This window comes from Apodemus sylvaticus, chromosome 21 (genome assembly GCF_947179515.1).
Source record: "Apodemus sylvaticus chromosome 21, mApoSyl1.1, whole genome shotgun sequence".
Lineage (NCBI taxonomy): Eukaryota > Metazoa > Chordata > Mammalia > Rodentia > Muridae > Apodemus > Apodemus sylvaticus.
Window position 1 is genome coordinate 23,136,187 of NC_067492.1, and position 17,665 is coordinate 23,153,851.

The 17,665-nt window shown below is 46.3% G+C and overlaps 1 protein-coding gene across 2 annotated transcripts; it reads right to left on the bottom strand.

Annotated features, from left to right (window-relative positions):
- Positions 1 to 240: 240 nt before the first annotated feature.
- Zfp90 (ZFP90 zinc finger protein) lies at positions 241 to 16,717 on the bottom strand. 2 transcript variants are annotated; one of them, XM_052166131.1, is made up of 6 exons: positions 16,510 to 16,717; positions 10,399 to 10,673; positions 10,160 to 10,226; positions 6,809 to 6,935; positions 6,422 to 6,517; positions 242 to 3,307 (listed from the first exon to the last, which is right to left on the bottom strand). In XM_052166131.1, exons 3-6 carry the CDS (start codon positions 10,190 to 10,192, stop codon positions 1,659 to 1,661), a joined length of 1,905 nt encoding a protein of 634 aa, XP_052022091.1. In that variant the 5' UTR covers positions 10,193 to 10,226; positions 10,399 to 10,673; positions 16,510 to 16,717; the 3' UTR covers positions 242 to 1,658. The 2 variants fall into 2 exon arrangements, with proteins under 2 accessions (XP_052022092.1, XP_052022091.1); XM_052166132.1 differs by lacking the exons at positions 10,160 to 10,226; positions 10,399 to 10,673; positions 16,510 to 16,717 and adding an exon at positions 8,618 to 8,726 and having other exon boundaries at positions 241 to 3,307.
- Between the last annotated feature and the right edge of the window lie 948 nt (positions 16,718 to 17,665).

Here is a 17,665-nt window from a genome sequence, read left to right on the forward strand (position 1 = left end):
ACAGCACCAGAATGGGCTTGGCATGTGTATAAGCTAAGTGTGAAGCCATATACAGGATTTCTTTAAATGACTACAATTTGGCAAGAGCCTATCTACTATAGAATGACTTGACTCATGGGTAACAGACTTATTGAGAAACATATCACATTTCAGCTCCCATGAATATTTATTTATCCCCGTTAAAACAAAATAACCCTTCCCCTCCCCCCCCAATCCAAAACCTGAATTCTTGAGAGAGCTACCTCATACCATAAGGTTAAGAAAGGTTAGGAATCTTGTCATCCAGTATGCAAAATGGTAATTGGAAAGTTTCACCAATTAGCCCCACTCCCAACAATCAGCATCGCTTCCTGGAACTCATCGTAAGAGGCTGGAGGACTTTGGTATAATGTGTGAAAGGGATCGATGCTCACAGTGACTCCAAGTTCATTTGCACTGTTGTTAAATGAGCCAAAAAAGGAGAATGTTCTGGAACTCCCTCTGGGTAGGCACAGAGGGAGCTCTTCTTATGGGTCGCTAACGGAAAAGCAACTGAGTTAAAATGGGGTTTGAAACGGCAGAGTAGTTTCTTTGCACACAAAAAAGGCAAAACATGCTGTTTCCATAAATGGAATCAAAGAGAAAGTTTATGGCTGTGGGTAATTAGGTTTTTATACTTCTCTACAGTCAAACTGACTTGGGAGTGGGGTAGAGAGAGAGGAAGAGGAAGAGAGGGAGGGAGGAGAGGAGAGATCTCGATAGAGACAGAAAGAGGAGGGGTATGGGGAAGCACTGGAGAGGGCATCGAGCAAAGTCTCTTCATGGGGTGTCTTGAAAAGCCAATAAACTGAACATCAGCCGAAGATACAATTACAGCTGGGAAGTGTGTGTGTGTGTCCATGTCCCACTGATTTCAGTTTCTGCCAATCTTTTGTAAGCTTCTACTAAGTGGCCTTACATTTATGATAAATTTCCATATTGTTGCTTATTATGTCTTCAGGTTCTCCAAAATGTCACAACATGTTTGGGAATCTATATTAAAAATTTACTTTAAAGCCCTCTGAACTTCAAAATACACTTTTTCTAGCCATGGTATGAGGCCAAAGAACCAGAGAACAAACTTTCTCCTTTCAGTTTTGCTATGACAGGTCAGAGCCTACTGTGCAAACACTATCGTGGGTTAGGGCCTACTGTGCAACCGTCTGTACATTTAGGTGGTTGGACTGGTTGTTCTAATTCTCTGAGTGTTGACTCTGGGAAACAAACTGATTTCTACAGTTTCAAGTTTCACAGAAGAGTTTCAGTCAAATGAAACTGTCAATGATGTTTAAAATGAGCTTTGGCCATACTGAGTTTTCTTTCTTTAAAGGTTGTGAACAATAGGATTTATATATCAAGCTGTCGAAACTTGGTGATTCTGCACACATATATTCAAAAGCTTTAGTAAGGTCACATTATTTCCAAACTACCACATATGCCGTATGTATTTCTACAAGAAGCCCATAATTAGGTATGAAAGAATGGCTTTTATTTAAAAAAAATGTTTTTTCTAGTGGCAGTTTTCTCCATACACAGTGTTCAAACACATAATTACATTCTCAGGCTTTCAGAATCCTCTGAAACTGACTTGGAACCAAATTTTAGACAGTGCTTCCTACCCATCCCATTGTTCAGTTTTCCTATAGTTTATTCCGTGCATGAATTCTGTGGTGTTTAGTAAGGGCTGAGCTCCGGCTGAAGGTTTTCCCGCATTCCTTACACTCATAGGGTTTCTCTCCAGTATGAATTCGCTGATGATCATGCAGATTGGTTTTCTTTCTAAAGGCACGCCCACACTCGTTACATTCATAGGGTTTCTCTCCGGTATGAGTTCTCTCGTGCTGAATAAGGGATGAGCTTTGACTGAAGGCTTTCCCGCAGTCGATGCATTCATACGGTTTCTCTCCCGTGTGGGTTCTCTCATGTTGCGTAAGTGACGAGAGTCGACTGAAGGCTTCTCCACACTCATTACATTCATAGGGCTTTTCCCCAGTATGAATCCTGTGATGTTCTATAAAACTTGTACTCCTTTTAAAAGCTTTTCCGCATACGTTACACTGATAGGGTTTCTCTCGGGGGTGAGACACGGACTGCTGGTAAAGGGCCTGTTCAGGGTCGTAGGGATTCTCTACGGCGTGGTGGATGCTCTGGTGTTCAGTGAAGTCTGTGATGTGACCGAAGTCTTTCCCACAGTCATTGCAATGGTACGACTTTACTTCAGCAAGCGCACTTTCGCCTTGAGTAAGAGCAATGCTAGGCTCAAAAGCAATGCTGAAGTTGCTACTTTGGTACGGTTTGCTTCTTTTATGAATCCTCATGTGCTTATAAAGGGATGGGCTCTGACCGAAAGCCCTCCCGCATATGCTACATTCAAAAGGCTTCTCTCCGGTGTGGGTCCTCTCATGCTGAACAAGGGAAGAACATCGACTGAAGGCTTTCCCACATTCCTTACACTGGAAGGGTTTCTCCCCGCTGTGTGTGACCTCATGCTGAGTCAGGGATGTACTGTGTCGGAATGACCGCCCACAGAGATTGCATCGATAGGGTTTTTCTCCAGTGTGGATTCTCTGGTGTTGAACGAGAGATGAACTGCGCTGGAAGGCTTTCCCACAGAGACTACACTGATAGGGTTTCTCTCCTGTATGTGCGTTTTCATGCTGACCAAGGGACGAGCTGTGCCTAAAGGCCTTTCCACACACGTTACACTCGAAGGGTTTTTCCCCAGTGTGAATTCTCTGGTGCTCAGTGAGCTGTGTTCTCCAGAGGAAGGTCTTCCCACAGTCAGTGCACTCGTGATTCTTCCTTCCAGAATGAACTCCCTGATCCGAACCATTGGAATAAATGTCATCTTGATGAATTTTCTTGTGTTTATTAAGTGATGATCTGTGAATAAATGATTTCCTACATTTATCACATTTGTAAGGCTTCTTTTTAGCAAGGATGCTACTCTGGGTAACTAATTCTGAATTGTGTTCCAAATTATTTCCAAATGTTTTACATTCGCTGGGCCTTATACTTGAAGAAATAGCCAGTTGTGGAACCAAGTCTGTGCTCGAACTAGAGTCTTCACCAAATTTATTTTGCTCAATTTTTTTCTCTAGAGCGGTTATTTTCTTCTGGGAAGATGCCTCTGGCCCCAGATGTCTTCTCCAATTTTCCTGGTGCCTCTGGATATTGACATTCCAGATATCTTCTAATGTTGCATGTGACAAAACATCTATACTGTGGGATACTTCAGATATGCCCTGCTGAGGACTCCGTGCTTTGATGTCAGGCCTGGTCTTCCAGTCTAAAAGAAACATAAAGTGCAAAAATTCCCACATTCCTTGCAGTTCAAACAAAATGCTACAGTGGGGGTAAGAAAATGAGATGGAAATCATGCATGGCGGTACTTTTAAATCAGTCCCTTAGTCTGTGCAGACGCCTTAAACTGCAGGAAACAAAGAGTGAGGTGCCAGTGGATATTACAAATCCAGGGTGTCTGTCACGTCCAGGGAAGCCCGTGTGAGTGGGCAAGCCTGATAGGAAACAAAGGCGTAGGGGAGCCTACGTGTGCGAGGTCCGGATGCAGGCAGAACAGAACCGAGTTCTATCTCGCAGGACTCCATGTTTCCTATTTCATGAGACACAACAAAAATCTGCCTTCCTAATACATCCATTCTGTAATTCCTTTAGAGTTGAGTTTATAATTCCTTTACAGTAACCTATTAGCTAGCAGACATCTGTACTGCAGAGAAAAATCTTCAGCTAAGGATCTTCTGAGAAGATTCTCTGATTGCCTGGAGCCACACACCACACAAAAGACTGGGAAACGGTAATGTTTCAGAAAGGAAGTTAATTTTGGCCTTACAGCTAGGAGATGTTTCAGTCTGTGTGAGCTCTGATTCTATAGCAATCATCTCTCTTCTGTGTATGTGTGTATTTTTTAATGTGTGTGATATATGTTTGTAATTTTAAAATAACACTTACTGCCAAACAAGCCTTTAATCCCAACACCTGGGAGCAGAGTTTGAGGTTAGCTTGGTCTACATAGAAAGTTCCAACTAAATCGCATTTATATTTTCTCTCTCTCTCCTCCCTCTCTACCCCCCCCCCCCCCGTGTGTGTGTGTGTGTGTGTGTGTGTGTGTGTGTGTGTGTGTGTGTGTGTATGTGTGTGCGTACGTGCGTGTGCAGCCATCGGAGCACACGTGTAGAGGACAGACCAAAAGCTGAAGGAGTGACTTCTCTCCTACCATGTGGCACTCAGGAGCCAAACCCAGGCCATCAGATCTGGGAACAAGTGTCTTACCTGCCGAGCTGTCTCCCAGGCCTATTTAGTGTCTGAACCTGGGAGCTCACTGGTTCAGCCACACACGCCTGCCAATGAGTTCCAAGAATCCATCTGTTTTTCCCTTCCCACCTCCTACCAGTGTGGGGGTTACAGGTCTCTGTGTCTCATGGGTGTTGGGGATCTAGACCCAGATTCTCACGTCTGAAAGCAGGCACTCTGCTAACTTAGCCGTCTGCTAACGCTGAGCCCCATCACCTTGTTCTCTCTCTTTTTAAAATGCTTCTAAAATAACTTTGTAAAGTTTCGTTTTATTTTATTTTATGGGTGTTTTGTCTGCAGGCATGTATGTGCACCATGTGTCCCTGGCACCCACTGAGGTCAGAAGAGGACATCAAATCCCCTATAGCTGGAATTACAGAGTTGCGAGCTACCATGCTGGTGCTGGGAATTGAACCTGGGTCCTCTCCAAGAGCAAATCTCTAATTTGCTGAGCCATTTCCCAGCCCTGCAATCACCTGTCTTTACCAAGGATTTATTTCAGTTAATAGACATATCCTTAGGTCTGTTTTTTTACCATGGAATATTAATACTAGGTAACATTAATTTTTAGTTTCTAAGAATAGTAATTTTTAGGACTGAAGAGTAGATTCAGTGTTTAAAGGCACTTGTTGCTTTCGTAGAATATCAGATTTGATTCCCAGCACCCACATGGAAAGTCATAACCATCTGTAACTTCAGCCCCAGAGAATCCAGTGCCCTCTTCTGAGCTCTGTGGGTACCAGGTATCACATGAAATGAAATGAAAACACAGTCTCAGACATTCATATATGTATGTATCAATATGTATATGTATGTGTATGCAGGCAAGACATTCATATATGTATGTATGAATATGTGTATGCATGTGTAAAATACATTTCAGGATTTCAAAGGAAAACAAAACAAAACACAGAACTCTAACTAATGTTATTCGTACCTATGGTTTCAGCTTCCTTAAGAATGCATTAAAAAGGTGGCTGTTACAGGGACAGATGAAGAGTTATGTGGCAAATCTGTGACCATCTAGGTCGCAGCTTTATGATAATTACTGTACAATGTACCTATGTTTTCCATATATTTAAAATTCTTATAATAAAACGTTGGGAGAGGAAGCAACATTTAAGAAAGCCCAAAACTCAGATTTCTAAGTTTGCAACAAGAATCAACCCTAAACTCATAATGTCAGCCACACACAACAGCGCTCACTTGTAATCTCAGCATTTGAGAGCAGGGGTGGGGAGGGGAGGGGGAGGAGGAGGAAGGGGCACACAGAAAGGGTGGGAGTTTGCAGCCAGTCTGGGCCACACAGCCGGACACTTTCTCACAAACTAAAACAAGAAGCAAAACTCCTAAGGGCAGAAACTGCTACATTTCTTTTTAGACTTCTTCTCAGTGGGACTTTAATTAAGGGTGAATTTTGCTTTTTTCCATTAGTAAAGGCCTAAAGCAGACCTCTTCCCAAAGCGTGTGCTGCGCAGATTTACTGTGGAGTGCATGTTTACCAAGCACAATGTACTCAGCTTAGTCAGACGCCTCATCGCAAACTGAGCTCTCTCTGTGAGTTAAAATGAAAACACAGTCTCAGAACACCTTGCATTTTCAAAATTCTAACATGCTTCTTTTTGAGTAGTGAAGGCAGGGTTGATCCTGGACTGTGTGCTTAGAACAGTGTTGTGAGGCTCAGACCAAGGCTCACCTTACACCAGCCTCTCTCTGTGTTTCGGCTTCACTTTCTTGTGAGACCAGTTCTCACTACTGTAGCCGTGGCTGGCCTAGAATTCACAGAGAGCCAGGAGCCTCTGCCTTCTGGATGCTGGCATCAAGGGATACAGTGGGTGGGGTTAACGTCTCTATGACGACAGCATGAAGCTGGGTGCGGAAGTACATGCCTGTAATTCCAACACTTGGCTACGGTTCCCCCTAAGACTCATTCCCAGCAGGCACACCTGACTGGGGAAGAGAGGCAGGCAGAATGTCACCAGGAATGGCTTCAGCTTCCTTTCAGGTGGTGGGGGGGGGGCTCCAGAGCCTCTCCGTGAGCTGTGGCTCTGTCTACGCTGATTTCTGGGAGCAGAATTCTTAACTCATTTACCTGGACAGAAAGATCTTTGGATTTCTCTCTCTGACATCCATGGTTCTTCCCCTTGCTCCAATTTGAAGATCACCTCTGGCTTGGAGACTTGATACCCTGCTCATGGGTAAACACACAAGATTTGGGTGTTTGAGCAAGCAGACAAAGGACCCTCCTATAAGTCAGGAACTCTGAAGAAAAGAAAAGGTGCAACTTAAGGAGACACACCAACAAAGCCCCCTTTCCTGGTTCTGTAAAATAAGGATCTTTCAGGCTCAAAGCCCAGGAGAGCTGGCTCCCCCAAACACAGGCCCAACCAAGCCCCTACCTAGGCTGCATGCAACCGAGGAAGGAAAATTCAGGAATATGTGAGACACTGGGGAGGAGGGGATGGTGGCCCCTCCTTACCGAGCGAAACCAGGTGGCTGTAGTTCTCCAGCATGACATCCCTATATAAGCTCCTCTGGGCAGGCTCCACGTGATGCCATTCTTCCTGGGTGAAGTTCACAGCCACATCTTTGAATGTCACTGACTCCTGTGGGATCACAGTCCTGCTCAAGTCGGGATCAACAGTACAAATGCCTAAACTGTCCTGCCCAGCTCACAGTTCCCATTCTCTCTCACCGTTGCAGCCTTAGCGGTCCTAGAACCTGCTCTCTAACCAGGTTGGCCTTGAACTCACAGAACTCCAGCCCCCTTTGTCTCCTATCTCTCTGTCTGAGACTAAAGGCCTGTGTCACCACCACCAAGCCTTCCTATCCCCGTTTATGCCCCTGATACAATCATTCTCGACAGTCGATGTGCACACCTAGGAGCTCCCCATCCATGTTTTACACACACACTACATGCCTTATGAACCACTACACATATTGCTCTACAAATTGCTTTATGTATTTACTAATTTTTAAAACATACACTCACTTATTCACGCATGTGTGTGTGAGGGTATGTGTATATGCTATGTTCTTGCAGGAGCCCAGATGGTCAGGAGAGCACATCAGATCCCCCTAGAACTGTGGTACAGGCAATTGTGAACAACTCTATGGGGTTTAGAAACTGGACCTTGGTCCTCTGCAGGAGCAGTCAGTGCTCTAACTAATGAACTCTCTCTCCAGCCCCTATTCGTTAACTCTCTCTCTCCAAGCCCTATTCATTTACTAATTTTTGAGACAGATTCTTGTGTATCCCAGGCTAATGTCAAATTCACTATGTAGTCGAGGTTGAACCTCTGATCATTCTGCTCCTACTTCCCAACAGTAGGATTACAGGCACGCACCATGACATCTGGTTTCTGTGGCGCTCGGAGGGGAGCTGGGGCTTGGCTCATGCTAGGTAAGCATTCTATCAGCAGAGGCCATCTCCAGCTCTACAGTTTGATGTTTTACATTAGACAGAAACACAAGGCATATGTTAGGAAGCAAAGTTTAAAGAGAAGGTGATTCAATAGCCTCGAGAGAGTAGTAGGAGGTAGAGATCTAGAATGAAGGAGGAGGAGGAGGGGGGAGGAGGAGGAGAGGAGGTGGGGAGGAGGAGAAGAAGAAGGAAAAGGGGGGAGGAGGAAAAGGAGAAGGAAGAAGGAGGAGGAGGAAGAGAAGGAGGAGAAGGAAGAGGGGAGGAGGAAGAGAGGGAGGAAGAGAAGGAGGGGGATGAAGAGAAGGAGGAGGAGGAAGAGGAAGAGGAGGAGAGGAAGAAGAAGAGGAGGAGGAATAAGAGGAAGAGGAGGAAGAAGAAGAGGAGGAGGAAGAAGAGGAGGAGAAAGAGGAAGAGGAAGAGGAGGAAGAGAAGGAGGAGGAGAAGGAGGAGGAGAAGGAGGAGGAGGAGGAGGAGGAGGAGGAGGAGGAGGAGGAAGAGGAGAAGAAGAAGAAGAAGAAGAAGAAGAAGAAGAAGAAGAAGAAGAAGAAGAAGAAGAAGAAGATAGCAGTTTGCTGATCCACAAAAGGCAAAGGAAGGCAGTTTGGTTTCTGTCACACGGACTCCATGCCTTATTAACCTGACTGTCTTTTGCACCCCTTTGCTTTGCCCATCGTCACCATCATGCACAGCCTTCCCTCAGCTTTACAGAAAACACTCCTCGGCACAGTTCTAGAGCCTGCTCAACGTTCTTTCCCAGGTGTGACTTCTTTAGTTCTCCCCAGGCTATGTGCAGTTTATGAAGGGATGGAAACTTAGACAGCGACTCTACGGACTGAGCTACACGTTTGGACCCTATAAACTGACCTTAAAAGACATTGTTGCCGGCGGTGGTGGTGCACTCTGGGAGGCAGAGGCAGTTGGATTTCTGAGTTGGAGGCCAGCCTGATCTACAGAGTGAGTTCCAGGACAGCTGGGGCTATACAGAGAAACCCTGTCTAAAAAAAAAACAAAACCAAAAAACAAATGAACAAAAAAAAGACACTGTTAGTTTTTTTAATCTAGATTGAACTTGATTACACAATACATGTAGCAACTACAATTTGTAGCTTACTGTTAAAAGTATTTTGTTATATTATGTGTCTCCGTGTGGATATTGTGCAAACTCCTTTTCCCTCACAGAGATAGACAGTCCTATAAAGGTCCATATTATATTCCAAAGGCCTCCCCCTTTGCAACAATCAGCCAATTTATCAGATTATAGGATCAAGCTTCAATTAACGGGATGAGTTTCAGTCACCGCCTATGTGAGGGATGAAAGACTGAAGCCACCTTGGCAGACTGTGCTTTTTAGCTCAGTTTAGGTTCAGGTGCGCCATTTTTACAAGAGTTCACTGCCCTGCCAGGTGTCTTTCAACTCTGTGTGATCCTTTGTTCCTCAATTCCTTGAGCTGAGATTTTTTTTTTCTCTGTTTCTAACAATTATGTGCCCATGAAAGCAAGCCCAAGTAAGCCAGAGCTATCAGGCCCCCTTGAACCTGGATTACAAAATGTCTGCGAGCTTTCCTGTGCCTTGGTGGGAACTGAACTAATTCTACAACAGCAGACTGTAAAAACTTACAGGATGTGCTTTTAACTGGAGAGCCATCTCTCCAGCCCATCCTTTTTATTTTCCAGGTGATGCGGGGAATTGAACCCAGGACCTCACACTTGCTAGGAAAGAGATCTACCACTGAGCTATATTCCTAGTTCTTACCCCTCAATTCTAAAGAGAGTTCAGATTATGTTCTCAGCAATGTAAAATGGACAGCCTCAGAGTTTATGTCTAGAAAACGCCTCTTTTGCTACAAGAAAAAAAAAAGCGTTGATAAATCGGTCTCTTATTAATTAACCTGAAGCCGGAACTACGGAGGATGTGCACTATTATATATCTGTCAAAGAAAAAAGAAAACGAGCGGGGAGGGGGGGCGGAAGTCGGTGCAGGTTTGGCTGCGGTAGTGGTCTCGGACTCAGCGCCCCACCTTCACCAGCCTCTTCCTCTAACAGGAGTCTTCTGCCCTCTCCTGTCTCTTTATTATGGCCTTTGGATGAGAAGCGGGGGCTTTTCACCCTATTCTCTATTCCTCACTGAAGAGTTCCAAGAAGTGCACACGGCAATAAAGGCTCAGTGTCGGCAATCCCAAAACACTATAATTGCTCTCACAAGATCGCAGTTCCCTAGTCTCCTCTAACTCCATCCTTTCAGAAATCCCGCTCCGCCCAGGTCTGGGCACTTTGGGAGGGGTTTTCTCTAGAGGAGGGATCAAACCGATCCAAACTAAGAATCTCTATACCAACAATTGTTCCGTACAGACTCCCGAGGCCTCTCAGAGTGGGATGCTCCGGGCGGTGGGGAAAGGCTCGGCTCACCTGGGGCGTGGCCGTCGGAGGTCTCGGGGCCATTCCAGCCTCAGTGTGTGCTGGCTATGGTCCAGGGCTGAGGAGAGAGAACAGGATCCACTCACTGGGCTAGCCCGAGGCCCCACCCCTCCACCTCTGTAGCGGCCGAAACGTGGGGAGGAGCCCCGCCTTCTCCGGCTGTTCTCCCCAAGGCCAAATGAAAGGCCCCCCAGCTTCGGGACAGTCCCTCCGGCCACGCCCAGTCCTACCCAAGGCACTCGGAGTCTGCCTCCGGGGCTTCGGAATCCGCGACCTCAGGTCCGCCCCTCTAGCGCCCGCTGCAGTTTCTTGTTCTCGGCGGTGCGGCTCTGCAACAACAGGGCCGGACAATGGCCACAGCGGCGGGCGCAGAGCCACAAGTGCGACTGCGCACAATGATCCTCGCGCCAGCCCGTCCGCTGGCCCAGAAACTACGATTCCCAGCTATCCTCGCGTGCTTGCCCTGCAGAGGCAGAGGTGCCCTGCCTCCTAGTGGGAGCTGGGACTGTGGAAGGAGCAGAAGAAGGCAGGCGGGTTAGGTTCAAAGTTTTTGTTTGGTATGTGTGTTTTCTGGGACTGCTAGAAAGGTTCAAAGTTTTTGTCCGGTGTGTGTGTGTGTGCGCGCACGTGTGTCTTCTGGAGCTGCTAGAAATTCAGCTCTCTCCTCCTCTTCCTCCTCCCCCTTTCTTTTCTCCTTCTCCTCCTCTCTCCCTTGCTCCCTTCCCTCCTCCTCCTTCTGTGTAGCCCTGGATGTCCTGGAACTCACTCTGTAGACCAGGCTGGGCTCGAACTCAGAGATCCACCCGCCTCTGTCTCCCAAGTGCTGGGATTAAAGCCAAGTGCCACCACCTCCCACACTCCTTTTTTTCCCCAAAATATCTTGGTTGAGATATAATTTATAGACTATAATATCATACAGCCGAACTCTTATTGTAAGACACAAACCTGTAATCAATCCTCCAACACACAAGTGGCTAAGAATCCAGAGTTCAAGGTTATCCTAAACTGTGGTTCAAGACCAGCCTGGGCTACAAGAGACCTGGTCTTATAAGCCAAAATAAATAAACAATGCATGCATGAATGGCCAAAGTTCAATGATTTTAGTACGTGCAAAGAGTTGTGCAACCATCACTGTAGCCTCCTCTTTGAACATCTTAATTAGTTACAAAAGAAAAATCATGTACATGAACAACCCCCACCAGCACCACCTCCTCTCAAGCCTGGGCAACCAATGACCTATGTTGTCTCGGTAACAAATCTGCCTCTGCTGCATATTTCCTAAGATCAGGCAATATGAAGTAAGTTTTATAATTGGCTTCTTTCGGTTATCATAGTGGTTCTGAGTTCATTCAGATCATAGTAATCTCTATTCCGTTCTTTTAAATGTTGAATGAAAGATTTGATTGCCTGAGCACCACATTCATTCATCGGTTGGTGGCATCATTTGCATTGTTTACACTGTGGGATTTTATGCTTTTATCTTCATAGCAACATCACAGAGGATGTGTGTGCACACACTTTTATGGGGGTGCTGTTTCATTGATCTAGGGTAGATTCAGAGAAGACGAATTATAGAGATTCAGTAGCACAATATTTAGCACTTCGAGAAGCTGTGGATTTGTTTTCTAAAGTGGCTGTATCAGTTTGCTCTTTTTTTTTTTCCTAACAGCATATAGATTCCAACATTCCTACCCGCACCTGTTACTATTTGTCTTTTTATCACAGCATTGTGTGGATTTTGCTGGGATTCGGGGGTGGAGGAAGTATGAGTAACATCAAACCCCTTTGCAAACTATGCAAATATTTTCCACACTAAACAACAGTAGCAGATCTATAACCACAAAGCAGAAGTTTACAAAATCCTAGAATGATTCCTAAACTAGAACTGTCAGTAAGAAGTACAAACACAGGCTAAGGCTTGGCACCAAGGACTACAGCTCATTCCCTAGCGCTGGCAGCAACATAGCCCATAGATGGGGGTCAGAGTACCTCCTGGGGACCCCGACACAGGAGGATTCAGAAGTGACCTAGGACTGAGATTGTGAACAGACCTCTGGCACTCAAGAGCAAAACAAGAATACGACAAGGCAGGGTGGAAGCCCATTACATCAATAGTGCTCTTGGCAAGTGGAGGCAGGAGGATCAGAAGTTTAAGGGGACCAGCTCAGACTAGCTCTGCTTAGTTAAGGGAGTCCCTGTCTCGAAACCAACCAGCCAGCCAACCCAAACCTCACCAAAACAACACAGAGAGTTAAAATAATGCAAAATGTTTTGACCATGAAAATGTAAAAAAAAACAATGTAAAACCTATTCATCCACACCTTTTATTCCAGCAGGGGAAGAGGCAGTAAGTGGGTGGTGGGTATAGAGAAAGAATGATCTCTGTAACTCTGTGTGTGTGTGTGTGTGTGTTGGGGAGAAGGAAGATGGACAGCCCTTTGGAGCTGGTTGTCTCTTTCCATCTTTCCACGGTTTGAATTCAGGTCTTCAGGTTTTCACGGCAAGAGCATTTACCCATGCAGACATCTCTCTGGCTCTATAAAGTTATTCATACTCATTGTTTACAAGATTGGGGGCGGGGGAGTCTCTGTGGTCCATTCCAAAGACCATTATCTATAAAGCCTCAGGAGTCGCAATAGGACAGCCCTCAGCAAAGAGCCTCGTTCACAGCAGTAAGGCATGCAACGGAAACCCAAGCTCAGAAGAATCTATTGACGCTCTCCCAGCACAAGGGCTGGGGCATGTTAGAGGCCGAGGAGTAATTAGTTCCGGTTCTCGGTTGGCTGCTCAGGCGACTGTCCCACACAGGCCGTGTGGCCTGGGATAAGCCTGTGAGCAGTGACTCCCTGGGACACCAGTCACATAGCATGCTCTTTTATCGGGGTCCAGGAGTGGACCCTTGGATGCTCCTAGCCACAGGGTCCTCCAAGGGTAAGTGTGGCTCTGCCCTGGCCCCTGGGCAGTAGTTATCATTTGGTGCCAAATTCGAGATTTAGGAAGCAGACCTTAAGAATCTTGTGTCCAGGCCGGGCAGTGGTGGCGCATGCCTTTAATCCCAGCACTTGGGAGGCAGAGGCAGGCAGATTTCTGAGTTCGAGGCCAGCCTGGTCTACAGAATGAGTTCCAGGACAGCCAGGGCTACCCAGAGAAACCCTATCTCGAAAAACCACACACACACACACACACACACACACACACACAAAAGCGTGTGTCCTCAGCAAGTTCAGAACTGGACATTCACAGTACTACCAGACTTCTAGCCAATCAAAACCTCTTAGAGCTGTCCCTCTGACAACGGCCTCCACATCTGCTTCAGATTCCTGAGTTTTGAGATGGAAAAGACAGAATGTGCTAGGGACACGGAGGAAAGGCCCCAGGTATCCGAGTAGTGCCCTCCCCCACCTCCCACCCGGTGTCCTGGTGGGCAAGAGGCCACCCTTTTCTGCCTAAGAAGTGGATACTGGACTCTATGTGACTTTGTCTAAGCTAGGAGCCGAAGAAACCGGTTAATAACGCCAGGTGCCTTACTCCGCCGCACTGCACCGGCTGTAAGACAACAGGCGGGATCATTAGGCACTCTCTTGCACACCGGATCAGCAGTGGGCTCGGCCTTCTAGCTGAGAGAGCCTCTGTAACACAGGAGCATCCAAGAAAATTAGTGAGAGGCAATGGATGGGTCTGTTTCTGGGCGCAGCTTTGGGTCTGCATAACTTTAGCTTCCTCATCTGAGACAGAATTGAGAGCCCACTCTAGACTGCTGGAGTGGGAGGAAGCAAACCCACCCACTCTCTCGTCTCCTCCCCCGTAGCTCAAACTAGCTTGTAAGCATAATAACTCAGGCTGTCCTCACGATGCTGCAGCTTCAGCTTTGAGAGGTGATTGGATTACAGGAGCCACCACACCTGGCACCTGGACCCTAAGGCTTTAGCGTTCTTCAAACCGTTGGCCTCGATCGCCATCTGCTGGTCACTGTGGCACATTACTGTTCTAAAATTTCGCATAATGTGTACTTTGACAAATTTGTTCCTGCCAGGACCAGACCTCGCGTTTTAATACATTATCTTAACTTGAATTTAAGAACCAATAAAATTAGATCGGGGTTATAGTTCAGTGGTATAGCCCTTGCCTTACATGCATTATATCCTAGGTTCCATCCCTGGTTTTGGGGGAGGGGTGAATAAGATAGATTCTAATCTGCATTGCATGTGTAAGAAAATAGCTTTGGAAAATATAAGCACTATGTAAGAAACTAACCAAACTACTGAATGCCACATGTGGGATTCAAATGGTTCTTCTCCCTGTGCTGTTTACTCTTCCATGTGACAGGTGAGTCTCTGGGCTGACTTCCTGCCAATATACGCTTCCTGAAAATAAACGCTTAGTATATTTTCTCTAGGGAAGACTCTCATGTCCCCCAATTTTCAGAGAAGTGTATGGCTGGACGGGAAATCAATGTGCTTTCTGACACAGTGCAGGCCACTGCAGTGATGTTACGCTGCCAACACATTCTTTATTTCCAAAAGATTCAAGAATCAAGCTTTCATTCATTAACATTTTCGAGACCCAGTCTCTGAAAAAAAAGGCAATTAATGGGACCAGAATTCAACAGTGGAATGTTTGCCTATTATGTATAAGCCCTTGGTTTAATCCTGAGCACCACAAAGAAAAGACTTTTTTTTTTTTTTTTTTGGTTTTTTGGATTTGTTTTACACACACACACACACACACACACACACACACACACAGAGAGAGAGAGAGAGAGAGAGAGAGAGCATTTGAGAACTGCTGCTTTAAAGGTGCTTTTCCAGAATACTTTATCTATCTTTGAGAGAAGATCCCATAGATAGTAGAGGATCCAGGAAGCCATACATACGTGTGTGTGTGTGTGTGTGTGTGTGTGTGTAGAGGGGGTAGCATTAGAGCTAGGTGTTGCCGGCTTGGGTAGGAGGCAGGCAGGACAATCGGTAAGCCAACTCTGGATGGGACGGGGAATGAAGAGGCTAATGGGTGGGAGGAGCCACACAGAAGGCGTGCAATCCACTTCAGCTTGAGCCGGCAGAAAGAAGGGAAGGGATTATCTGAGCTGCATCGTGAAGGATGAGGCTTAAGTTGGGCAGAGGGTGGATTGAAGACGTCGTGTCTTTAGGCTCCTCCTTCCTGAGATGCTGATCCTCATTAGGGGTCCACTGGTCCTGAATCTCCTCCCTGACCTTTTTCTCATCTCGTCCCATCTCCTCTTCCTGGCTGACTCTCCCAGACGTGATTAGAACAAGAACCCCAATGTTGCACGTGGTACTGCCCCCCTTGTCTCGTGCAAGCCCTTCCATGCAGATTGCTACTGGCTTAGTTGTCTCTCTGGTGAACTCAGTCCTCCAGATTGAGGATCAAGCCCTTCCGGTACCATCCCACAAACTTCCCTTCTATCACAGATCAGTCCTACGAACCAACAAGTATTAGGTCTGGATGGAGTCCTACATTGTTACTTTCTGTTCAGGCATCTCTGTCTTTTCAGCTGTTTTAGATCTCCTGTAGATTGGCAGAAGACCGGCTAGTTTTCCCGCAATCAAACAAATGGTTGGTTGGCTGGCTGACTGGATAGAAGCACAACTTAAAAAACAAACAAGCAAACAAACACAACGAACAAGAAACCACTCCTCTTAACAAAGAGGGCTCTCTCTGACTCCTAATTCTGTTCCAGGACATGGGCCTGAAGGGATTTAGCCATATGTTTTTGGTTTGTTTTTTGTTTTTTTAAAAAGATTTATTTATTTAATGTTATCAGTGCACTATAGCTGTCTTCAGACGCACCAGAAGAGGGCATTGGATGTCATTACAGATGGTTGTGAGCCATCATGTGGTTGCTGGGAACTGAACCTCTGGAAGAGCAGTCAGTGCTCTTTTTTTTTTTTTTTTTTTTTTTTTTTTGGTTTTTTTGGTTTTTTTGGTTTTTTTGGTTTTTTTCGAGACAGGGTTTCTCTGTATAGCCCTGGCTGTCCTGGAGCTCACTCTGTAGACCAGGCTGGCCCCGAACTCAGAAATCCACCTGCCTCTGCCTCCCAGAGTGCTGGGATTACAGGCGTGAGCCACCACTGCCCGGCCAGTCAGTGCTCTTAATTGCTGAGCCATCTCTCCAGCCCTAGCCATATGTTATTAAAGTGAATTAAAACTTACTTGAAATAACCACAGACTCCCCCGTTCCCCTGAGCTTGCAGTGGCCAGATTACATCTCCTCCAGGCACAGACGTTTGACATTTTGTTGCAAAGTCATTTTCCTCTCATTTCCTTATGTTGCTAGAATATTCTATGTCTTTTCACTTCCCCTCCATGTCCCCATTACTCACGTTAGTTAAATTTATCCACTGCCATTTAATCATCCGAGATAGACTTGCGGGTATGCATGTTCTCTGGGCACTGCTTTCTCTTCTCAGACCATCTGTCTCCTCCTGGGCCACACTGAGAACAAAACCCAGACCCCTCCCCTTTGGGGATAGAGATGCTCGGATGCACTGGAGCCCTGCGTTCCTTCGAGACTGGCTTTGACTTCAGGGTCCTCTTGTCTCCACCACACCCATGGCCCTTCCCTCTCCCCAGCCTCTTCTTCTGCTTCCTGGAACTTGGTTGTTCTATTTTTAATTCAATTACACTTATTTAGTTGGTTCGTGGGTGGGTGAGGCCACGCACATGCTATAAAGGTCAGGGGATAACTTGTGGGAACCGATTCTCTCCTTTTACAGTGTAGGTCCTGGGGGTTAAATTGAGGTTCCCAGGCCTGGCAGCAAGGATCCTTACCCATTGAGCCATCCGGCCTGCCTAGAACATGGATTTTATTTTGCCTCCAGGCCAAGAGGTTCTGGTACCCATTAGTTACACAGACAACGGTTCATCGTAATTCTGCTCTGAACAGGTTTAGTCAGTAAGCCTTGAAAGGGACAACATAAGGAGCTGGGTGGCAGAAGTGGGGGTTGTAAGGTGCTTGCTTCCGATACAGCGTTCCTTAGCTGGCAGGGACACCTTCCTACTCATATAAGGACAGAGACCCTTACTTGCCTCAGAGATATTTGGAAAAGACCAGAAATCCACGTCTTGGTGAAGGTGGACTTGTCATCCGATCTCTCCTTGTGTCACTTAGGTGCTTGGGACTGTACTTGGGATCCAGGAAAGGAGTGGTGTGGAACTATCTCGTAGGATCAGTCTCTGTTTTCTAGAGCTTGAAGGATGTAGGGAACCGGGGACAATTCATGCCAGAGACTTTCCACATCAGAAGACAGGCAGGCCTCCGTGTTTCTGCAAGGGAGGGAGCCACACGGGATGTGGCTGCAGGCCATGATCAAGAAGGCAAAGAGCCTGTTTGAGAAGGACAAGAGGTGGCTACTGACATGAGGGAACCAACACGGTTAGAGCCTGAGCAAGAAGCTTCCTGGCTGGGTTATGTGATTTGCACCTGTAATCCCAAGACGCCGGAGAGGGAAACAGGAAGATAGGAAGTTCGAGGCCAGC